At 34.7% G+C, this 26,028-nt stretch overlaps 1 protein-coding gene across 1 annotated transcript in view; it reads left to right on the forward strand.

Moving 5' to 3' along the window:
* Positions 1 to 26,028, forward strand: part of Hmgcr (HMG coenzyme A reductase) — a 184,313-nt gene that overhangs the window by 103,914 nt on the left and 54,371 nt on the right. Inside the window, 3 exon segments of the mRNA XM_089107011.1 lie at positions 7,707 to 7,867; positions 23,246 to 23,356; positions 25,623 to 25,801. Coding sequence (XP_088963137.1) covers positions 7,707 to 7,867; positions 23,246 to 23,356; positions 25,623 to 25,801 — 451 coding nt within the window.

The following is a 26,028-nucleotide window of genomic DNA, read 5'->3' on the forward strand; positions in this document are numbered from 1 at the left end:
CAAGCATGTTGGACAGTAGAAACGGGTCCCCCTATGCCTACTACCCCCCAGAACTCTACTAGTGTCATTGATAGGGTTAAAATGCTCGATTGCGTTTGGTTGACTAGGTGGCGTGTAAAGTAACCAAACCCAGTGTTTAACCAAACCAACTGACGGACCCCTTACGGGGAATACCAACCCCTTCTTTTTAGAACGAGTCCAATCTTCAAATTCAGTTTCATACTGTACCACAGTAACGCCAATATTTAAAAGGGTATTAGCCCTTTCAAAAATGTTAATGTATTTTAGCGTTACTGGGTATTTCCCCTCTAAGCATGAAAAATCTACAACTGTGAAAACGGACCCTTCCTTTCCGTGTATAGCCCAGTGATCTAAATTCGTCTTAGTAGCGTCATCTGCTAGAGGCTGAAATGCTGAGATTAGGAAAGCATATCGGAAACATTTTTGACCTGTTTAAAAACAGATCTTCTGGACAGCACGACAACCTACTCGATCTGGATTATAATTTAAAACTGCATCCCTCTCAGATCCTCCGCCTGCCCCCCCTCTTAAAATAAAAAATTTATTAATTTTACATATATTTAGACTTATATTTTCAACAAATAAAACTACTGAGCCACTCTCATTTTCATTATAGTTCTCGAGATGCGCTATAATTTGTCCTACCCACTCACAAAAAACTCCCTCAAAATTTTCTAAAATTGGATAAATTACGCGCATCTCTGAATGTATAAAATGATAATAAACCTCGCTTTCTCCCTCATTGAAATAAAAATCTTTTAGAACAATGGAGATCTCCCTAGACTCCCTCCCCCACAACTGACTCTGATGCTCCAGACGTGCACGAACTTTTTCAATATATGCAAGCACAATCTCTACAGGGTCAAAAACAAATTTACCTGCCATTAGTGTATTAAAGGGATCCCCAAACGTTGCAGTGAAAACAACTATATTATTTAATAATGTGTTGGAAAATTGAAAATCAGGGGAAGATGTATCCCCTCCCACCAGCTTTTCAAAAATATTTGGAATCTGCTCCACTTCAGTTGTTTGAATGGGATCATCAGTGGAAGGCGGCTTCCATGTAAAATCATTTAAAATTTTTAAAGTGTTCGGACTCAAGTCTACCAGCTCAAATGTGCTACTATCTACTTTAAAAAAATCAGCAAAAAACTCATCAATATTAAAAGGTACTTCAATGCTATCGTCCCATGTTAAATTTTTGGGGGGCTCCTCGTGGGCCTCCCCTTCTTCCTCTTCTTCACTGGACGGCGAAAAGGGGACCAATGCAGGTCCAATCTATAAATGAAAAATAGCTTATTTTCAGAGTGTTCAACTTATACCCTACAGTTTTTTCATTTTTTATTAATATTTACTAATAAAATTTGTCTAATTCAACTGAATATAATCTAATATATGACATATAAGGCGATACTTCGATCGTTTATTTTCAAAGTGTTAAAAAAATTTTTTTTTTTCGTGGCACGTTCCCACAGTGCATCCCTGTGGTACTTCCATGACCCGTGCCGCTTTTCGGAGCCACAGCGCATCCCTGTGGCGCTTCTCGGGGCCCGCATCGCTCCCCGCGATGCTTCTCTAGCCCTTGGCGCTTCCCTGACCCGTGGCACTTCCCCCATCGCTGCCCTGACTCGTGTCGCACCCCTGTGACGCTTCCCTGACCCGTGGCGCTTTTCGGAGCCACAGCGCACCCCTGTGGTGCTTCTCGGGGCCCGCATCGCGTCCCGCGATGCTTCTCGAGCCCGTGGCGCTTCCCTGACCCGTGGCACTTCCCCCCACGGTTCCCGGACTCGTGGCGCCCCCCGATGACGCTTCCCTGACCCGTGACACTGTTCGGAGCCACAGCGCATCCCAGTGGCGCTTCTCGGGCCCCGCATCGCTTCCCGCGATGCTTCTCGGGCCCGTGGCGCATCCCTGTGGCACTTCCCTGACCCGTGGCACATCCCCCCCCCGGCCTTGCCCTCACAGCACCCCCCGGACCCATCGGCGCCGCGGCTCCCGGCCGTTTACATAATGTCCCAAAAAAGTTGAAATATTTTCTTAGACTGCCTAAGTCCAAGTTTCCCTCTAATCCCGTTCTATAAGTTCGGTGAACTCTTCATTAGCTCACAATTATTGTAAGCCACCGTGCGAGTGTTCCAGGATTGAACCGTTAAGTCGGTTTCCCCTCGCTAAAATCTTTGGCACGATAGAAATATTCAGTGTAAATTAGAACGTCAATATGTGACAGAGGGGATAATCTCTCTCTAAAATTACGTGAAAAAGAGCATTCAGTTTCAAAGGTATCTAAAATATATGTGATAGTAGCAGAGAAAACAGTAAAGATTAGAAAAAATAGTATTTTGAGTTTCAAAGGTATCTAAAACTATATGTGAAGCAACAGAGAAAAGAGTGGTTTCTTTGCAAAAATTACATTTAGATATGTAATATGGGGTTAATATCTCACAGAGATAAATTTATATTGGGTTGAAAATAAAAGTTTTGTTTTTATATATTTCTATAAAATAGAAAGGTAGGAAAAAATACTTACATTTGCATAATCCGTCTGGGCTTGAGCACCCGAGGGACCAGGTAGTGCGTGTTGGAGGGTGGACGGGGCGGCGTCGCTATGTTCTTGTGCAGCTGGGTCAGCTCTTGAAGGTCCAGGTAGTGCATGTTGGAGGGTGGAGGGAGGGGTGGCGTTAATTTCTTGTACAGGAGCTGTGACTTGTGCAGCCGGGGTAGCTTCTGAGCCCCTTGAAAAAGCTTGTGTAGGTGGGGTTTCGGCATTGAAGCTATTCACCCACTCTCTTTTTAGTGTTTGGCCAGACAGCATTGTGGCTCGGTTAAGAGTGGCTTGCGTAGGTGGCTGCACTTGGGTAGGTAGTGTGGAGCTGGGGGGCTTCGGCCAGCGATCATATTGCATGGCAGGGGGCGCATTATTGGCCCTTGCTTTCTTAGCAGGAGGGGGCACGCATTCTTCGCTATTTGCGCCAGCCATAGGTCTCATCAAAGCAGTGTCCGCAAATTCTTCATAATTTGCCTTAAAGAAGAGAAGAAAAATCAAATCAAAATAATTTGCCCTTTTTTACAGAAAGAAAGTTAGTACAATAATTTTGTTTAGTTTATCACTAAGAAAGCTAAAAGTAAAAATTTCGCGAGAAATATATTAGGCTTAGAAATCAAACGTTTTATTAGACAATCAGTAGTCTATAGCCATAGGATAGGAATCATTGTTTCTATTTTTACCATTTAAATATTCCAGTCTATAGGCTTTAAATTAGATCGTTAACCCATCGACCTCTAGGCCTATATTTTGCAAACATAGGTTAAAATGCTATTCAATTTATACATAATATTAGCTTCATGCAACTCCCAAAGACTTTTCTAGCCCTGCACTGTTTGTTTTCATTTTACACTGATGGCGGTAGAATTGAGGGTATTGCGCTCCCCCTTCACCTAATTTACTTATAACGACGCTGTTAGAAGCGATGTATTGCCCCCTTTCACATAATGTTCTAAATATATTGTTAAACTTAATCTGTTTCTCTCCTTCCATACAGGTTACGAAACTACAATTCTAATTATTGCCTAAAAGTATTTTAATTTTGACGGAGAAACCCTTTGACTTGACCGCGTTTGTAAACCGGAAAGAGGGGATGACAAGCTAATTATATGCTTGTGCGGAAATGTATTGTCAAAACCAGAGCGTTATTTTTATTAAAAATTGACTGAATTAATTGTTTGATGTTAGCTTTAAATATTGAAGTAATAAATTTAAATAAATGATTTTTCTTTTTTTTAGAAATTTTTTAAAACACAATGGTGGGGGGGGGTGATTTAGTTTGAAATATAGAGGGAAGGAATTTATCGAAATGCTATTTATTTTTGCGAGAATTGGGGAGTGTAAAACAAGGGTAGCGGGAGGGGGGGATTTAGCGGGAAATATATAGGGAAGGAATTTATAGAAAAGTTATTTAGTTTTGCGAGAATTTGGGATTGTAAAACAATGGTGGAGGGAGGGGGGATTTAGCTGGAAATATAGAGGGAAGGAATTTATCGAAATTCTATTTCTTTTTGCGAGAATTTGGGGTTGTAAAACAATGGTAGAGGGAGGGGGGATTTAGCTGGAAATAAAGAGGGAAGGAAGTCCATGGAAAATTCGTTTGAAAATAAAAAATGTACTTACATGGTACATTGAAGTTGCCAAGGCTTCAAGTTCATCAAATTTATCCATTGTTGTTTACACAGCGTCAAAATACTTTCTGATAATTGAATCACATTGCACACCCGTTATATACGAAATCTCAAGGGTGAATTGTTATGTAACGGGGAAAATCATATGTAAGCACGTCTCTGATTGGCTGAGAAGGAGGATGTATCCGACTCGCTGATTGGCTGAGAAGGAAGTGTCATTAACTGTTTCCGGGAACCTCATAACATCTGGCTCGAATAACAACAACAAATACTATTTCTGGATCATCCATGACATTCACGAAGGATTACGCAATCAAGTTCTCGGAAATTCACTTCCCCTTCGATTACGCAATCAATTTCTCGGAAATTCACTTCCCCCTCGATTACGCAATCAATTTCTCGGAAATTCACTTCCCCCTCGATTACGCAATCAATTTTTCGGAAATCCACTTCCCCCTTGAGTCCTAGATCAATAACATTGCTCCCGTTAGAATTCAATGCGCATGTGCAACCTTCGCCCCGGAGTTATTACACATAGAAACATCAAATAAATCGACCTTGGAAAAAGAGGTCATTGACCCCATTAACCACGTGTTCTCCCTAATGACTCTATGCCCTTATTTGGGGTGCAAAAAAAGTTGTAGGTGGCAGCAGGGGTGAGGGGTGGGAGTAGCCCCTCCCACTCTACTAGTGAAAGAAACTAAAGAAGAAGAAAAATGGTTCTGCAATGCGTCAATGAATGAACAACTTGAGCGGTAGGTGGTTTATCATACAAGTACCAAGTTGACTTCCAAGGTCCCATATAAGTGATCTTTTTTCAGATTTGTCTTATCATTATTTTTTAATTAACTTAATTAATGTATTTTATAACCCATCAAAATACAAGGCTAAAACAAAAAACCCTTCCAAGGGTGGTTCGGCGGATATTCTGTAAGCTTGGAAAAAAGCTTATCTGCAGCATCAAAGTGTCTTCTGTAATTTCCAAATAAATTAATTTGATAATTTAATTAATTTGTAATCCTCATCGGTTTTTTAGAAGTGTCTAGTAGTTGTTTTTTTTTTAACTTTTTTTTAGGTATTTTTATTTTTGGCTTCTTACAGTGGCTTCACATTGGCTAAGTAAGCCACCACGCTGGTCTGTAAGAATGTAAACATGTTTTTGATTGGCAGATGATTTTTAGCTGACCAATCATAGACAGTTTTTTATTCGTATGTTAAAGAATAGCAATGTTAAAACCAGTAGTATCATTAAATTTGTAAACTCGAAACCAGCGTTGATTTACAGTAAATTTTTAATAAATATAGTATATTATATACATAATATATACAAATATATAATAGAACTTTTTTCTGCTATACAACAGTGTAATCATTGTATGACGCTGCGAAAAATCGTTCAATGTATTAAGGATAATGGAAACTAACTATAATGGTTGTAATTGGTTGAATGAAAACTAATCATATATAACTTAGAAATTTAGGAAAAATCGAGAACTAAATTCTTGATGAAAAAAACCTGCAAATGCAGAACCGCAGCTTTTGGTAGTACCCGGCGCCAAATTAAAAAACAAAACAAAAAGTGGGGTGAAACATCACTAGACAATAAGCTAAAAACATATTGTATCAAATAGCTTAAGAAAATATAGTTTTCCTTTGGTGTTGTTTTTGGGATTCAATAGATAAGTTTAGCTTATTTAATTCGTGGTTCAACGGGGCAAATACTGCCCTAAAAATTATAGAATTCGAAATAACCCAACAAAAAATCGTAGGAAATCGTGATTTTCAAGCATGATTGGACCTAGGTTGGGTCCATTGGGCAAAAAATGGTTTTATTTTGGTATTTTTCGTACTTTAATACTTTAAAGCGGTTCAACGCGGTAAGTAACTGCATTAAAACTACGTAATTCTAAATAACAAAACAAAATATCGCACGAAATTGCAATTTTCAACCATGAGTAGACCTACATTGGGTCCAATGGACAAAAACTTTTTTTAGTTTGGTATCCTTCGTACTTTAATACTTTAACGCGGTTCAATGCGGCAAGTACTGCATTAAAACTACATAATTCTAAATAACAAAACGAAAAATCGCACGAAATCACAATTTTCAAGCATGATTAGACCTACATTGGGACCAATTGACAAAGACTAGTTTTAGTTTGGTATCTATCGTACTTTAATACTTTAACGCGGTTCAACGCGGCAAGTACTGCTTTAAAACTACATAATTCTAAATAACAAACCAAAAATCGCACGAAATCGCAATTTTCAAGCATGATTAGACTTACATTGGGTCCAATGGACAAAAACTATTTTTAGTTTGATATCATTCGTACTTTAATACTTAAACGCGGTTCAAAGAGGCAAGTACTGTCTTAAAGAGTACTTATATACGAAAAATTTAAACGGGTATGAGAACGGGTATAAAAACGGGTGCTTTAATAGTAATTACAAACGAAGAATAAAAACGGTTAGGAGAAGCAATAATTAATGTAGTTCTGATCGACAAACCTGAATAGTTTGGTTTCCATTTTTTGAGGGATTTTTACGGGATCAAATTTTCTTTTAAGTTGATTGGAATAAATTTATATCCACCACTCACCAGTCTAGATATTTCGTTTCAAAAAAATGCAAAAAAAAGAACAAATCAGCATAGCAATTCATAAATTAAATTAAATTAATTAAAGATGCACATAAATTATCTATTAGATAATTTAATAATTATTTAGTTATTTAATTAATTTATTTAATTTATTTTTTAGCATATTTATCCATTATTTATTTATTATTATTACATTATTTATTAATATAATTTTATTGTTATTTGCTTATTATTTATTATCTATTAATAACATAATTATTTATTTAATTAATTATTTATTTAATTATTTTGTTAGTTATTTAATTATAAAATAAATTATTTATTAAATATTATAAATTATAATTAAAGATGCACATAAATTAAAGATGCACAGAGATGAAATTAAAAACACACACTATTGATCACCAACATATTGTGTATATGTCAAGGTAGTAACAGGGGGAGAGGGTAGATGGGTATATAGTAAAAACTGAATATATACAAATTTTCAGCTTCGGGTATTTTCTAAATTGGGTTTTGGATAATTGCTCTAAAATTGATTGTAATCTGTTTTTAAGGATTTTAGCTTTTTTCGGAAAATGTCAACTTTTCTCTCAGATATATCAATCACTGGATATTTTATTTGAAAATTGACGAAAAAAAAAATCTACACACTGTTTAAGCGTTGAAGTTAGCATTAAGATAAAATGAAACATAGACACAATTTCAAAGGGAATTTTCATTGTTTAACAGTTAATTAAAATTGATTGTTTTTTGCGGGGGGAAGGGGGATAATTTCGTGTAATTTCTATACAGTCTGTATCATCTCTCATTAAAATATTACGTATTATAATAATTATATATTCAGTAATTTAAAGCTGAATCGATGTGAGTATTCACCACTTGTAACTGAACATTTTTCTTATTGCAGCTAACACAAAGAAACAGCGAAGCAGAAGTAGTTTCTGAGGAGAAATTGCAATGGCAAGTTATGGCTTTGAAAAGGATGTTCAGCAAGCAACAGCCAAATCCAGTTGTACAGAGAGTAAAGCTCATCATGGCTGCTGGGCTAATGGTTGTGCATGCTCACTGGTGAGTAATTTATTGCTTGAATAAGTAGGTCTGAAACAAAATAATTTTGAATTAGTTTTGTCGCTTTGTTAAGGAAAAAGACATAAGAAACTATGCTTAAGTGCCGAGCGTTTTCACTTATAAATTTAGGCGTTCTCATCATGTAAGAGTCTATTGGATAGTTCGTCTGAGAAAAAAGTAGAAACGCTGCTTGAAGTGACAACACAGTGCAATGAAACGAGTGGAAACACTGGAAATAGGAAATAATAATTAGTTGATGCTAGGAAACAGAGAGATGGAGAAATACATTCTTCAGGCAAAACGAAAGAAAGAGAGAGAGAGAGAGAGAGAGAGAGAGAGAGAGAGAGAGAGAGAGAGAGAGAGAGAGAGAGAGAGATAGAGAGAGAGAGAGAGAGCGAGAGAGAGAGAGAGAGAGAGAGAGAGAGAGAGAGAGAGAGAGAGAGAGAGAGAGAGAGAGAGAGAGAGAGAGAGAGAGAGAGATTAAAGTGAAATTACGATTAGATTAATCAGAGGGTGGAATTTTGTGTCTCCCCTGTTTTTCTCTTTTTTTGTAATTGCTACGCAATGTTTTTAGAGTTCATTTTCATTTGACGTATTTAAAAAAAAAAACGTCTTTTGTAAACACAGACGTAATAAGGTTTCCCCTGTTTTAATTTTTTATTATTAATCGTTGTCAAAAGATAAGATTGAAAGTGTATTTCTTTTTGACGCTAGTAATATTTAAAATTTGGTAATCTGTTGGCAATCAGGAGCCAATTCCTATAGCCTATTTAAGAAAATAATAACGATTTATAAACGAAATATATGGCCATAGGGTGCTTATCATTTATTTTCATCTGCGTCGATGTTACTATATTTGTTTAGGCTTATTCAAGAATGAAATTAAGTGTACCTAAAAACCATTTGATTTGATTATTCTTATTCGATTTGTCGTCTTTACCAATAAAGCTTATTTTTAGCCCTTTTTCCGTCTTCCGATGAGACACGTAGACATCCCAAATATTTTTTTTTTTTACAATTCTTCCCTTTTTTGCTTCCTTTTTGTATAACCCTCCTCTTAGCTTTAACCACTTATAGCCAGTACCACCATTTGATGGTGATACTTATAGCCACTTATAACCATTTGATGCGGTTATTAACTTGGCATTATTAGTCAATTTATTGCGATATTATTATTATTATTATTAATATGGGTGTGAACCCACTATCGCTGGATCGAGGCTCAGGTCTTCATGTCCCAAAAACTATACTATAGTAGTATAGTTTTGACGATTGATATTGGTTATTTTCTCCTTTAAGGTTATGATGAATAAGCTTTGTCACTGTAGAATAAAGTTAATGTTCTATTTCAACAATGTGTCAATAAAACCCAAATAATGCTTACTATATTTAGGAAGATTGCTACCCTGCTTCAAACACGTAGGTGCCAAACGATCCCAGGATTATATACCGGAAATCGATCCCTCCCCCTCCCCCACACCATCCCATCCAACCATCTTTAAAACATCTGATTCATTCTTGATTTTTTTTTAGTTCCGTGTTAGAATAATCTAGGGTGTGCTGCTTTTTTCACCTTGCAAGATCTTTAGTGGAATCTTTTTAGAGATAGTCTATTTTCAACCATAAAGACACTTGTAATCCTCTTTTCCGCTAAACGAATACTCGATAAGCTCGAGGCACTATTCTCGCAAAAAAACAAACAAATTGTTTGAACCTCACAAGCAAGGCCGTATTCTGGGGGGAGGGGTTAGGGGGTTGAGCACACTCCCCCCCCCCCCCCAATGTTTGTCGAACTCGTAAAAAACGTAACAAAAATGAATATAAACAAATTTTGGGTGCGTTTTTAAAGTTTCTTTTTGTAATCCTCCCCCCCCCCGAAATTTTTATAGCCCCTCACTCCTCCTCCCGAAATAAATCCTGGGCACAGCTCTGCTCACAAGAACCCTCTTCAAAATCGCCGAAGATACCTCAAGAAACTTTCATTTCAAAAGCTGACCTCGAATAATTTGTCGATAAAGTGTATTTGATATCTTCTTGTTCAGCATTCGCGCAATCTCCGTATCAAACAGTTCGTGGTAACGAACTGTAAGTAAGGAGCGACCCGGCTGAATGGTAACCAAAACTCTAGAAAACGGGTTTTGATACCAATAGATACATCAAAAGAATCAGATTTCAATGCTGATTTCAAAAATATTACTTTCATCAAGTTTCGTAATACCCATCAAAAGTGACGTGCCTGAGAAAATTTGCTTGATTTTCAAAAAAAGGGGGAAACACCCCCTAAAAGTTATAGAACCTCAATTAAAATCACACCATCAGATTCAGCGTATCAGAGAACCCTACTGTAGAGGTTTCAAGGTCCTATCTGCAAAAATATGGAACGTTGCATTTTTTTTCAAAATAAATATTGCGAGTACGTGTTTATTTTTTTTTTTTTTTTTCAGGGATTTCTGCATTGACCCATGGGTACTAGAAAATCGTGGGAGGGCTAATTCGGATGGAAATTAAAATTTATAGTGTCTTTTCTAAGTGACCAAAAAAATAGAGGGCAACTAGGCCCCCTCCCACGCTCATTTTTTTCCCAAAGTCATCCGATCAAAATTTTGAGATAGACATTTTGTTCAGCATGGTCGAAAATATGATAACTATGTCTTTTAGGATGACTTAATCTCCCGAAGTCCCCGGGGGGAGGGCTAAAAGTTATGAACTTTACCCAATGTTAACATATAGTATTGGTTATTGGGAAGTATACAGAAGTTTTCAGGAGTTTTTTTTCTGGTAGTAGGGGGGGGGGTCGGGGGTTATGTTGGAGGATCTGTCCATGAAGGAAGTTTTCATGGGGGAAGGGAAATTGCCATGAAGGGGGCGCCGGACTTGCCAGAATTATTTATTGGTTATTGGAAAGTATACAGACATTTTCAGGAAGTATTTTTTTCTGGAGGGGGGGGGGGCTGGATGAGGGGGTTACTCGGGAGAATCTTTCCGAGGAGGATGTTTCTTTGGGGTAAGGGACATTTCTATGAAGGGGGCGCCAGATTTCCAAGCATTATTTATAAACGATCAGAAATTAAATAAAAAAAAACAAGTTTTTTCAACTGAAAATAAGAAGCAACATTAGAACTTAAAATAAACAGAAATCATTACCTATCTGAGGGGGCTCTCCCCCAAGTAAATACCTTGCTCTTTACGCCGCAGTTTTTTTAGTGGTTTCATAAGAGCTATCTATTCTCACTAAACGGCTTTGGTGATTCAGGGGTTTGTGAATTTTTTTTTTTTTAACTTTTAACGTAAAGAGCGTGGTATTGACTAAGGGAGGAACCCCCTCATATACGTAATAACATATACGTAATAAAAAAAAAAACAATAAAAAAAACAAGCGATACGGCTCAATAGTATACGAAACTTTTAAAAACGGAATTTTGATGTCAATAAATGCATCAAAATAATGGGTTTATAATGCTGATTCTAAATATATAAATTTTATTAAGTTTAGTATTACTCATCAAAGGCTACGAGCCTGAGAAAATTTACCCGATTTTTTAAAGAGGGGGGAAACATCCCCTACAAGTGAAAGAATTTTAATAGAATCACACCGTCAGATTCAGCGTATCAGAAAATCCTATTACATAGGTTTCAAGCTCATATCTGCAAAGATCTGCAACTTTGTATTTTTTGCCAGAAGAAAAATATACGAATATAGAAGTTAGTTACGTAAGTTAATTTGTAAATTACGTCATAACCAAATTTAGAGACATCCATTTAACAAAAGAAAAGTAAAAATTTTATGCAAATTTTGTTTACTTATTCAATGACGGTGAGCCAAAATAAAAGCTGCATTAACTAAAAAACGATCAGAAATTAAATAAAAAAAAACAAGTTTTTTAAACTGAAAGTAAGAAGCGACATTAAAACTTAAAACGAACATAAATTATTCCGTATATGAAAGGGGCTGTCCCCTCCTCAACGCCTCGCTCTTTACGCTAGAGTTTGACTCTGTCTCACAACTTTATTTCTTAAAACGCTAAAAAAATTTAGCGTAAAGAGCGAAGTGTTGAGGAGGGGACAGCCCCTTTCATATACAGAATAATTTCTGTTCGTTTTAAGTTTTAATGTCGCTCCTTACTTTCAGTTTAAAAAACTTGTTTTTTTTATTTAATTTAGTGGCAGCACTGCCCAATTCGACAATTTTGTGTACTATTTCTTGCTTTTCACCAACTGCCTACATAATACCGTGGTCATGACGCTAAAAAAATAAAATCTAAAAAATGGGACCAACAAACTGTTTTCCCTTATATGGGGTATTTTTTTTAGGTATATTTCCTTATATGGGGTATTTTTTTAGGTATATTTTTTTAGGGGTATATTTCAGTAATTTCTGATTCAAGTACATGTATTCTAAGGTCACTAAATGAAGTAGTTCATATGATTTGAGAGAAAATACGAAGAAAGCTTAATGTTTTGCTAATTTTAATTTTTTGGTTTGATTTTTGGCTAATGAAATGTTCAAAAATCGTGGTGTTTGCGTGATTTTCCCCAGGCAATTTCTATAAAATTAAACGAAAACTGTCGGAAATATATATATATATATATATATATATATATATATATATATATATATATATATATATATCATCACATGAATATGTTCTTGGAGAATTTTTATAGTGCCGATTAGTTTGCTTGCATATTTCGCAAAAAAATTTCCTAGTATTCTTCTAAATCGGGTTTGTTTAATTTTTTTTAGTAGATAGCTTGGGCCAATGATACCGTCGTATGTTTATTCCTAGGATTTTCCTATTGGATAAACTCACCTCAAATTACCAACATTAATCTTAGGCAAACAGTAGGGAATAAGAATTATCATCAATTTAATGTCCAGAAAAACTAGTTTTAGGTGTCAGTTTGACAATTGGTTGTAAAGCAGTTACAGGAATTAACCTTTAAAATATTAAAGAGGTAAGAATATGTCAACACGGACTGCTGTATTGTATGCAACCAAACTAGGATATTCTGGTATTTATCTGGGGGGGGGGGGGTTGTTAAGAAAACAATTTTGTGTTTTGAGCCCTTATATCCCGATTTATGTGTAGGCTTTTTTAACAATCGTTTCAATTTTTTTAGAGGGAGTCATTTTTGGGATTCATTGGATGGAACTCGGAAGGGACTTCCTTTAATCCTCTTGTGGGCAGTTAGCCCTCAATGGTATTTGTGCAATCTGAATAAGTACATTCTACTAAAGCTTACATTTCCACTCAAAGGAGGGGAGGGGATTCTGTTTATAAAAACAGTTTGTGATCTTATCCCTAAACCTCTTGAGTTGTGTGTACTTAAGGCTCTGTGTTCATTTTTTTGGAGGGGGGGGGGGCACCGGACGGACCTTGGGAGGTGCTTTCTTCTTTTCATCTTCTTTGCGGTTGCGCTGAAACGGCATGTTTATAAATTTGAAATTCTAACATGCCTATACACACGAAAGGAGTGGGATTCTTCTAAGATCAATCCAACGCAACCTCCTAGAGGAAATTTGTGGTCTTATTGTGGTACGGTTTGTGGTCTTATTCCCAAATACCCTGATTTGTGTGTATTTAAGCCTATGTTTTCAATTTTTTCTGGGGGTTGGGGGGACCGGGCATAACATACCTATACAAGGAGGGGGTGGAGTATTCCAAGATCAATTCAACCCCACCTACAAGGGAAAATTTTCTCTTGGAGGTGGTATAATTTTGCCTATTGTAGTATAATTCTACCGTTACAATGTACTTTTTTCAAATTCTCCCGCGAAGAACGTGATAAAATATTTGCATTAAATCTGAAGAAGAACATTGTCGAGTGTACGATTCAGTTAACTTCGATTCAGTTCGATTCAGTTTGCTTTGCGAGTCAGCCTTTCCAGTCTTATGCAACCTATGATGGTAAAAGTTAAAGTTAGGTTAGATTATGTTAGTTTAGATTAGGTTAGGTTTAAGTTATATAAGGTTATGTTAAATTTGGTTCTTAATATCAGAAATGGGTTAAAAACCTAACATAAGCTAACCTAAACCAGCCTAACCTCTTCTAACCAAACATAATCTAAACTAACCTAACCTCCCATCATCAAACCATCTAAACATTAAATTGAAAAAATTGACTGGCAACGGTGACTAAATCCAAGGAGAAAAAAGGTATTTCGGACATTGACTCGTGAATTTGGACATTAACCAATTTGCGGACATTTACCGCAACATATATATATATATATATATATATATATATATATATATATATATATATATATATATATATATATATATATATATATATATATACTAATTGGCATCACATGAATATGTTCTTGGAGAATTTTTATAGTGCCGATTAGTTTGCTTGCATATTTCGCAAACAAATTTCCTAGTATTCTTCTAAATCGGGTTTGTTTAATTTTTTTAGTATATAGCTTGGGCCAATGATACCGTCGTATATAAATATATATATATATATATATATATATATATATATATATATATATATATATATATATATATATATATATATATATATATATATATATGGAATCGAGTTAGAAATAACAGAAGTATATTTAAAGAAATGCCATAAAGTATAAGAAATAAAGTATAAGAAATCCTGGTACTTGATGAGAAGGATGCAAGGGCCGTAAGGCCTTCATCCTGCATATGTACCTGATATAGAATTTTACCGACTTTTTCAGTCAAGTCTTGCAGATAAACAAAAGGATTTACTCAAACTGGCGAGTAAATTTCATTATGAATATCCTGTCTTACTAAAAAAAAAAATTCTCTTTATTTTGCGGCAGTTCCTTGCTTGGCTAAAGTGTTCCATCTTATTTTATTATGTGAATAAAATCATATTATTTGCTTAAATTTTATTCAAATTTATATTTTTTTTAACAGTAAACAGTAAATCAACAGACATAAAACTCATGTTATAAATGGAATCAAGTACGAAGATTTTTCTATACCAAAATTTTGCAAATTATCCCTTTTAAATAGCAGTTGCTTGTCAAATTAGGAAAAATAAATTTCCAGGTTAGGCAGAAGGAATGAATTCTCTCCAAATGATGTGAGATGGATACAACCCCACTCAGGGCTACTGATATACCAAATATCTGCTACTGTCTCCCCTTCACAATAATTTCAGGCAAATGGCTTGTTGCATATATATATATATATATATATATATATATATATATATATATATATATATATATATATATATATATATATATATATATATATATATATATATATATATATATATATATATATATATATATATATATATATATATATATATATATATATATATATATAGATAATTTCTTAAACCACATTGGCCTGACATCACATAAAGAAAGAAAAACGAGCAAAAATGGGGTTTTTATAGGCCAAATGAAGATACATTTCAGTATCTTCATTTGGCCTATAAAAACCCCATTTTTGCTCGTTTTTCTTTCTTTATGTAATATATATATATATATATATATATATATATATATATATATATATATATATATATATATATATATATATATATATATATATAAAGGTTGCCATTTAACTTTAGCTTAGGAAAGAAAAAAAATCCTATGTTACAGCCTGAAATAATCTAATTTATAATTAAAGTGGCTTTATTTTCAACAGATAATGGCAACTTTGTAGTCAATTGGGGGGAGGGGGAATTGCCCCCTCCCCTATATATTGAACATATCTTTTTTTTGTATTTTAATTGAAAATTTCCTTCTTTTTCTATTTTCTTTGAAAACTAGAAAAAAACTTACCCCCTCCTATATTTGGAAAAATAAATCCCCCCTCTGTATTGACACCCCTGCTGACCTTCTTAGTTGCAAACCTGATTGCCTTGTTTGTATATTTGGTATAATTAGCCCTCGCTCTATCTCCTCGGAACTGTACTTTCTTGTAGCTTTGTAGCTAGTAGATGCTAGTTGATATGAAAGTATGAAGCACATCCCATTGCTATCAGAGCCGTAATTTTCTATGCATCAGGGGGCAACTGCCCCTCCCAGACTTTGGTTTGCCCCCTCCAGACCCCAGTTTGCCCCCATCCCCCGCTGAATTTTAGTTTTTTCAATTTTTGTTTTCAAAATTAAGATGAGCCTTCATAATTCAAGCATCCACAGAAACGGACCAGTTTTCTTTAGTATATATTTACCTTTATAGTACTATAAAGATCCTTTATAGTATTTTTATAGTGCTATATAGTACCTTTGTGGTATCAAATGGCTCATTTTTCAGTTTTTATTGTCCTTTTCACTTGATGTCGGAAAATTGGCTGCAACTCCCCCCCCCCGGGATTTTGATGAAATTACGCCACTGGTTGCCATTTGGTTCCACATTTTGTAAACACAACAGAGAACAAGGGTTTATGTCTCAAGAGTAAAACAACTGTTATGTAAACTGGAAGGGAGGGGGGGGGGCAGTTCACGAAAATAGAGGGCCAAGGATTTTTTATGTTTATTTATGAAGATACAAAAAAAATGTTATGTAAAGGGTATTTTTGGGTTTTTCGTTTTTTTATGTCTCAAAAAAGGTATTTTTCAAAATCTAGGGAGGAGGTGATTGCCCCTCTCTCAATTGCTGTTCAGACCGTAGAACCTTATTTATTCATTTTCAGTGGCAGTATTTACCAAATATCTGCTGGAACTCTATTCTGTCAGATTGTTCACTGGACTGTTGGCTACAGGAACAGAGAGGCTACAGGAACAGAACAAGGGTTTATGTCTCAAGATTAAAACAAATGTTATGTAAACTGGAAGGGCGGGGGAGGGAAATTCACGAAAATAGAGGGGCAAGGATTTTTTATGTTTATTTATGAAGATACAAAAAAAAATGTTATTTAAAAGGTATTTTTGGGTTTTTCGTTTTTTTTATGTCTCAAAAAAAGGTATTTTTCAAAATCTAGGGAGGAGATGATTGCCCCTCTCTCAATTGCTGTTAAGACCGTAGAACCTTATTTATTCATTTTCAGTGGCAGTATTTACCGAATATCTGCTGGAACTCTATTCTGTCAGATTGCTCACTGGACTGTTGGCTACAGGAACAGAGTGGCTACAGGAACATAACATGGGTTTATGTCTCAAGATTAAAACAAATGTTATGTAAACTGGATGGGAGGGGGAGGGAAATTCACGAAACGAGGGGGGCAAGGATTTTTTATGTTTATTTATGAAGATACAAAAAAAAATGTTATTTAAAAGGTATTTTTGGGTTTTTCGTTTTTTTTATGTCTCAAAAAAAGGTATTTTTCAAAATCTAGGGAGGAGATGATTGCCCCTCTCTCAATTGCTGTTAAGACCGTAGAACCTTATTTATTCATTTTCAGTGGTAGTATTTACCAAATATCTGCTGGAACTCTATTCTGTCAGATTGTTCACTGGACTGTTGGCTACAGGGACAGAGAGGCTACAGGAACAGAACAAGGGTTTATGTCTCAAGAGTAAAACAACTGTTATGTAAACTGGAAGGGAGGGGGGGGTAATTCACGAAAATAGGGGGGCAAGGATTTTTTATGTTTATTTATGAAGATACAAAAAAAAATGTTATTTAAAGGGTATTTTTGGGTTTTTCGTTTTTTTTTATGTCTCAAAAAAGGTATTTTTCAAAATTTAGGGAGGAGGTGATTGCCCCTCTCTCAATTGCTGTTCAGAACGTAGAGCCTTATTTATTCATTTTCAGTGGCAGTATTTACCAAATATCTGCTGGAACTCTATTCTGTCAGATTGTTCACTGGACTGTTGGCTACAGGAACAGAGAGGCTACAGGAACAGAACATGGGTTTATGTCTCAAGAGTAAAACAAATGTTATTTAAACTGGAAGGGAGGGGGAGGGAAATTCACGAAAATAGGGGGGCAAGGATTTTTTATGTTTATTTATGAAGATACAAAAAAAAATGTTATTTAAAAGGTATTTTTGGGTTTTTCGTTTTTTTTATGTCTCAAAAAAAGGTATTTTTAAAAATATAGGGAGGAGGTGATTGCCCCTCTCTCAATTGCTGTTAAGACCGTAGAACCTTATTTATTCATTTTCAGTGGTAGTATTTACCAAATATCTGCTGGAACTCTATTCTATCAGATTGTTCACTGGACTGTTGGCTACAGGAACAGAGAGGCAGAGGCTCCAAACGAAGGGGCAGTGACGGCCACTGCCATCACCTAGATTATTAAAACCACCCTTTTTTATATTTTCATATTTTTACCATGATGCCTCCCTCCATCTAGATTTTGAAAAACACCTTGTTTGTATCTTCAACATGTTCTGTATCTTCAATAAAAAAAAAAAACGAAAAACACACTTACCCCTCTCCTTGCGTTTTTGTGAATTGGTGCCCTCTTGGAGGGGCTTAGGAGCTATGATTTTCTAGTGCCACCTTTTTAGTCTATTGTGGCCATCAGTCTCCCTGTCCCTCTAAAACACATCAAATTACCTGGCTCAGTCACGTACGCAAGAATTTACTGATAGCCTGATTAAAGAAGGAAAAAGTCTAATTGAATGAAAAATAATGATATTTGAGTGTAAGGTCGGTCTTGGAACCCCCTCCCCCATCGCACTTTTACTCTACTTCATTCTTTATGGGATTAAATGTTGCTTAAGTTTTTCCCAGCAGCTTTTCTCATTGCTTTTTACCCTTTTTCTTTTAACTTGAACTAGATCATCCCCCTCCAACCTAGATCTTGAATTTACTTTTTTTTGCTATTCTTTTCACTAGCGCACACTGACGCGAGACTTTCGTCTTCTATCGCAGTAGCGGTTTGCTGCGTTCTTATGCGTTTCCCACAGGGTTAATACGACAAAAGTTCATGCTAATTAGGCTATTTTTTAGACCTGATTTTGAATACTGCACGATCTATTCCTCATCTAAATGTGAATCATATGTGGTGGGAGGGGGAATCAGAATATAGAGATGTTTAGTTACAGCCAACCAAGATTTGATTAAAGTTTAAAAACAAAGAAATGAATATGAAGATGACAAAACGGGTCTGTGGCCAGTAAATGAAACCGAAGATAACAAAAAAAAAAAAAAATACAACAAATATTTCGCCAGTATACAACAAGGCCTCTTCAGCGTAGAAAAAAAACAACTAAAAATAAAAATAATAAAACTAAAAAATATATAAAACTAAAATAGACTAACATAAAATATATAATATACAATTACTTACATATACAATTGGCCTTCATGAAACCATAAAAGTAATTTAAAAGCAACGAAAAATTAAAAAATTCCAAAGTAACTTTTTTTTCTACGTTGAAGACGCCTTGTTGTATAGGGGCGAGATATTTGTTGGATTTTTTTTCTCTTTGTTTTTTCTTTGTTTTTGTCATGGCTGGCCAGTTCGATTTTAGATCTTTTATTTGATGAAAGTTTGATATCACTGTGTGCGTAGAGACAATTTTTAGTTCCATTTCTGTAAAATTATTAAATAATAATTTATAATAATAAATAATAATATTAAATAAAAGTACAGTATTAGACAATAATAAAAATGTATTTTTTTTTGCATAAAAACTATAAAAATTTTAGTAAGCTTGTGATCTTTATCACCAAGTTAGTACAGTTATATGTTGATAGCAGCTAATATATGTGCAGAATCTCTTTACAGGGATCTTTACGGGGACTTTACAGGGATTTTACAGAATCTCTTTACGGGGGGGGTGGTACTTTTAAGTGGGTAGTTACTTTGAAATGAAACTAAAAAGATGGAGGAGTTTTATATAAAATATATGAAGTTGTAATTACACTTTTAGAGTTTCGAGTGTTGCATGCCCAAAGGTACTCCCACTCCCGCACTCTATGTTAGGGGCTGGTAGCCAGCATTGCTGTTGCCTATTAACTGTACGTAGAAAAGCAAACATAGAATTGAACTAAAAACGGGACTTTTAGTCAGTAAACTAATTTATCTCTGTCCTGAAAAGGTCTTGTTGAATTTAGGGGCAAATTTTAATCGTCTCATTTTTTCTTTGTTTAAACAACACGAAGCTCCATGTTTTGTATATTTTTATTATTTTTTATTTTATATAATTATAATTTATAAATATAATTTATAAATAATATATGAAATATATATATATATATATTATATAATATTTTTGATTTTTTATTATTTTATATAAATTACTATATTTTATTATTTTTATTATATTTTTATTATGTATTATTTTTTGTATTTTTTATATTTAAAATATGTATTTCGCATTTTTATTTGTGATTAGTCAAGTTCTATATAGATATTTCACCGCTATTTAACCTTTTCTTAAATATAAAAATCACTTAAATTTCGCTTTTTATCAAGTTCTTAGTAAAATGAAAAGCATGTGTTGGCAGCACTGTACTCAAATAATTCGTTTTTACTAGCGCTTCTTTATACCCATTAGAGTTACGATGTAAAGAAATTTTAATCACAATTGAAATAGTTACCTCTGTAAAATAGTTGTTCCACCCAGGGACATAGGCAGGATTATTGAGGTGGGAGGGGGTGTTGTAATGATAAATGCAAAATATCTGATTATTTGAATAAGAAGTGCCCACAAATTCAGATAAATTTTAGATTTTGGGGTTCCTGGGCTCCGAGGCCCTCCCCCTGGGTACGTCCCTGGCTCTATCAACGGCTTATTTAAATAAGTATACTTTGCTTTTGAAGGGTGGGGGGCTAGATCTTTGCAAAATAATATTTGAGTTTGCTATGTTATAAAGAAAGAACAAAAAATCTGAAAAAATATAATATTTTTGTTTGCCCACTATTAGAGGAAGGTGTTTAACGGATGATGTATCGCAGTTCGGGGTATTCCCATTGGTTATAGCTGGCTATTGACTCGTTATTGCTACTTAACTCTTCTTTTGTCTTGAAGACTTATATTCGTATGGTTTAGTATTGCAATGTCATTTAAGCAAAATATAGCCCTTTGGGTGGGCTCTAGATTCTTTTGGCCCATTTATATATGATATTAGTTCGATATACACTTGTTTTAAGCCGGTCCTGGCTCTATCTACAACTAATTTAAATAACCTATTAAAGAATTTTTGAAGGGTGGGGGGCTAGACCCTATCAAAATAAGATATAACAAAATATAATACTTTTGTTTCGCCAGGAGGTTAAATCCAGGTTCGGGGTATTCCCATAGGGTGTAGCAAACTATTTACTTATTATTGCTACTCAACTCTTCTTTTGTCTTCAAGAATGATATTCGCATGGTTCAGTTTTGCAATGTCATATGAGCAAAATTTAGCCCTTTTGATGGGCTTTAGCTTCTTTTAGCTCATTTATATATGATGTTAGTTCGATATACACTTGTTGTAAGGCGGTCTTGGCTCTATCTACGACTAATTTAAATAACCTATTAAAGAATTTTTGAAGGGTGGGGGGCTAGACCCTATCAAAATAAGATATAACAAAATATAATACTTTTGTTTCGCCAGGAGGTTAAATCCAGGTTCGGGGTATTCCCATAGGGTGTAGCAAACTATTTACTTGTTATTGCTACTCGACTCTTTTTTGTCCTCAAGAATCATATTCGCATGGTTTTGTTTTGCAATGTCATATGAGCAAAATTTAGCCCTTTTGATGGGCTTTAGCTTCTTTTAGCTCATTTATATATGATGTTAGTTCGATATAGACACATTGTAAGCCGGTTTAGGGTGTTCCCACAGGAATATAGCTGAATATTGACTTGTTTTCATGTGAGGAATATTTAGCCATTTGGGTGAGGGGGGGGGGGGCTATTGCCTCTTTTAGCCGAATCCCATATGGTTTCAGTTCAGTATAGACTTGTTGTTGCTATGAAACTTTTCCTACTTTTAATCTTGAATGGTCATCAGAAGTAGAATCATTACACTGTGGTATCAATACATCTAATCTTAGGCTATGAACTTTGCCCAGTCATACAGGAAAAACGTGAATTCTTATCAATGTCTATTAGTATTATTGCTTTTGTAATAATCCATTATTTAACCATAGAAAGTATGAGATTTATTGATGTCTAGAATTTTTCCTTGAGATATTTTTGTAGTCTATTTATAGGTTGGATGGTAGCCTACTAAATAAGATTTTTTTTTTTGTGATAACGAAATAGAAACAGGTAAAATAATGCTGCATGTTAATCCTTTACTTCTCATCGTCAAGTAAATAAATACAATATAAATGAAAAAAAAACAGCAAAATAATTTTTGCGACAAAAAGAGGCGAAATAAAATGCGTTTTTAAGACCAGCAAAAAAAAAAACATAGAAAGAAAAAAACCCTGAGTATTATGCCTGTATAAATCAAGGCGTATTCAGCGCGGGATTTTAGTTCTGGATGTGAAATAAGTAGCTGAAAATGTACAAAGTATTGCTACCGGGATTATGGACTTATGGACTGGATTATGGACTCAACTAAAATAAACCCCAGAGTCTCTGCTGCAACTGTCCGAGCTGTAATTCCTTGGGCTTGTGAGACATGGCTGATAAAGGTAGAAGAGTACGTGTTCGACACCCTTTGCCGTCGTTATATTATGTGCATCAACGGATGGAATAAAATTTCAAATACTAAAATATGGAGTCGTTGTGACCAATTGGAAGAACTGTCTCTCATTAACAAAAGACGTCACCTGAAGCTGCTTGGTCACACTTTGTGTTGTCCCGCAGGCTTGGTATGTCGAGACGCTCTTGACTGTTAAACAACCCCCTCCAAGAAACAAAAGCCAGGAAAACAAAAGAATCAGCTCTGGTAGAATTTCAAAGACAATGTGTAACCACGGGGGGGGGGGTTGAAGACCATAGCTGGTGATGAGTCAAAGACTGGCTGAAGGTGGCCGATGAGCTGCAGTCGATACATCGAAGTGGTCTTCGTAAGTCATTCCGATGTATTTTTGTGCTGAATAAGACAGTCCATCGTCTTGTTAGCGATGAAAGTAAAAAGTGAAAGTAAATACCTGGATTATTTTTGGGACTAATGATTGTAAATTTAGTTGGTTTTATTCTGAATTCAATCCTTTTCAGTTTTCTGTTTTGTTTAGCTTCTCATCTTTTTTTTAGTGTCCACTTTTTCTGTTTATTATTTATCCGTGCTGGAAAAGTCTTGTTTTATACACGCAAAACATTCGCAATTATTTCTTTCTTTTATTTTCCACGGTTTTCTAAAAACGTATTTTTTTTTCGCCATTTTCTTTTTTTCTCGTTTCTTGTCGCTGGTCTTAGAAACACCTTCTATTTCACACCTTCTCTCTGTAAATTTTCGTTGACCTTTGATCCGTTCTTTGCTGTTTTTTTTTTCTTTAGTAAAGATAACAAGTATGAATAAGAACACCGATGATAGCATTATTATTATTATTATTATATTTATTTATTTTTCAATTATTATTTTCTTTCTAGTCGTTGGCCAGCTAGTGATAATCATCAACTTCCGCTCAAAGAGGAAAATAGCACCTCTAATCCATTCGCGCCCTCTGAAGCAGCGTTTGAAGTAGAAAGTGGACCTTTGAAGTAAGTGCAATTTGAGTTAATGAATTAATTGACATTCTGTGAACGAGGAGGACCCTGGGTACTTGTCTGTTATAGCGCCTATGTTATAGCGCCTATGTATATAGAAGCTAAGTAGAACCGGTTTGTCCGTTAGGTTCTTTCAGCTTGGCATGAGACAAACAAAGACAAGTGACAGAATAGACGTGAAATATATAATTTGGGCTAGCCTATATATTTGCATATTAAGGGGGTGGGTGTAAAGTATTTGGACAGTATGAAGTTAGAAAACAATTCTTACAACATAATATTCAGAATAATCGTACCAAACACATTAGGCATGCAGACCCGCTGTACTTTGCACCCCCCCCCCTCCCTAATGTTCAAATATATAGCCCAAGTTTCTTAATAAAATATTATATTTTCATCATATTTTGTGATATTTCATTTGGAATGAGCGTCAAAGAAATAGGTTTTACTTTCTACTTAGTTTCTATATGCATAGGTGCTATAACAGACAAGTACCGGACGCTGGTTCAACAATTAGTTTACATGTCTCGGAGTAGGTGTCCTATATCCACATGGGGCATGGCTCGTAAAATGACAATAAAACGTAAAGACGAAAACACACACACATATATATATATATATATATATATATATATATATATATATATATATATATATATATATATATATATATATATATATATATATATATATATATATATATATATATATATATATATATATATATACTTACTCCTCCCCACCCCCATTATTTACGCTAAAAATTGATTTTATGTCCTGATCTTTTAAGAACGTCTTTTCAAACGCATGGGTGGTTGATTTGGAATCAGAAGTATTTTTAAAGCTCTATAAATTTTAGCAAAAAGAATGGGTTTCTGACGAGTGGAATATAGAATAGTTTCAAATATAGAATAGTTTCAAATATAGAATAGTTTCAAATATAGAATAGTTTCTGGTCGGTTTAAGTTTTAATATCGCTCTTTATTTTCCATTTAAAAAAAAACTTGTTTTATAGTTAATCTTACGGAGAAAATAGCTCCTTTTTCAAGCTTCTATATTTTCTAATTTTGAAAAATGATGCCTTAATTTTAATTCTTAATGGTCAATCATTAATTTATTATTGGAAGTTGAACAGTTTTCCAAAAAAAAAAATTACTAGTGGGATCATAATTAGCACTGAAATTGTGCGCAGTTAGGATTTTATGCTCAAGTTTGTTTAATGTGACCTGGACATTAGAACTTAGTTATTAGAACTTAGAACAAGATACTTAGAAATTTATGTTAATGAAGAAAAGTTCTATCTAACAAGTATGTTTCAAGTCGCTTGTAAGTTAAAAAAAAAAAAAAAAAAAAAAAAAAAAAAAAAAAAAAAAAAACGCAATAACAATTTATTTATCACAGGTATTGCTGGCCCCCGCTCCCCATTGTAGTTCCAGACTAAAGAGCCTTGAAACATTGATGAGCACCGCCGGTTTGGACTGTAGAGTCTAGTGCCGCAATTTATTTTACCACAAGAATTTATTGCAAAAAAACTCCTTTAATGGCACATTTCCTTACAACTAAAATTCTATTTTAAGGTAGTATTCTGCAGAGGGGGGGGGGCTATAGCATAATATTACACTGAATTCGATTAAAAACAAGACTATTGGATTAATTTCAGTGCTTGAAATAATGATCAAAAATTGTTTGAGAATTTGGGTGGATGGTAAAAATTTCCACTATTTCCTGTTAAATAGATAGCTAGATAGATAGATGGTGCATTTCAAACCCCCAAGAGCCATATACACACAAAAATTTATGGAAAACAAGGAAATCACCAACAGAACATATTACAAAGCACACGGAAACATGATACATAGCGTAAAAATACCTAATGGTAATTTAGCGAGAAAATAATTGTAATTCTATATAATAAATAATAATTAGTTGTATAAAATTTTCCTTCTTTCTAAGCTTTTATCTATGTACGCACCAATACAAAATATTGCGGTTGGATTACTACTTTGTAAAATACCAGGAAGCAGTAAAACGATCCCATGTAAATATTTTTCCTTAAATCAGAGAGTACCAGGCACTTTCAGAGAAAATAGTCCAAATTTTCGTCCTTATCTTTACAAAGAGGGCACATAAACTGCCCTTCAGGACCAACTATCCCCCTGTTTAACACTTTTTGCCTGCTTTGGATTGGAAGGCAATTTGCTCTAAGCTGAATGTATCGACTCTGTGTCTCCCATGCTAACAATCTTCTATTCTTTTGTAGGTGGGTGGCTGTATATGCTGAGCAGCTCGTGCTTTTAACACTGATTTTAGCGCTTATCGTTAAATTTAAATTTTTCGAAGACAGATCTGAAGTAGAAAGAGAGATGTCCTTCCGAGCACAAGTGCTTCTATCGCCATCTGATGATTCCAACGTGATTGGTTCGCCCAGACTTTTCAGTGGTATAGTTTTTTTTTCTATCGTAATTCTATATAATAAAAAATAAATAATTGTATAAACTTTTCCTTCTTTCTAAGCTTTTATCTATGTACTCACCAATATGAAATATTGTGGTTGTATTACTACTTTGTAAAATACCAGGAAGCAGCAAAACGATCCCATGTAAATATTTTTCCATTAAATCAAAGAGCACCGGGCACTTCCAATTCGGTTTTCCAATGGCGCCATC

This window comes from Artemia sp. Qi Xiang Cuo, chromosome 21 (assembly GCF_049724085.1).
Source record: "Artemia sp. Qi Xiang Cuo chromosome 21, ASM4972408v1, whole genome shotgun sequence".
Taxonomy (NCBI): Eukaryota; Metazoa; Arthropoda; class Branchiopoda; order Anostraca; family Artemiidae; genus Artemia; species Artemia sp. Qi Xiang Cuo.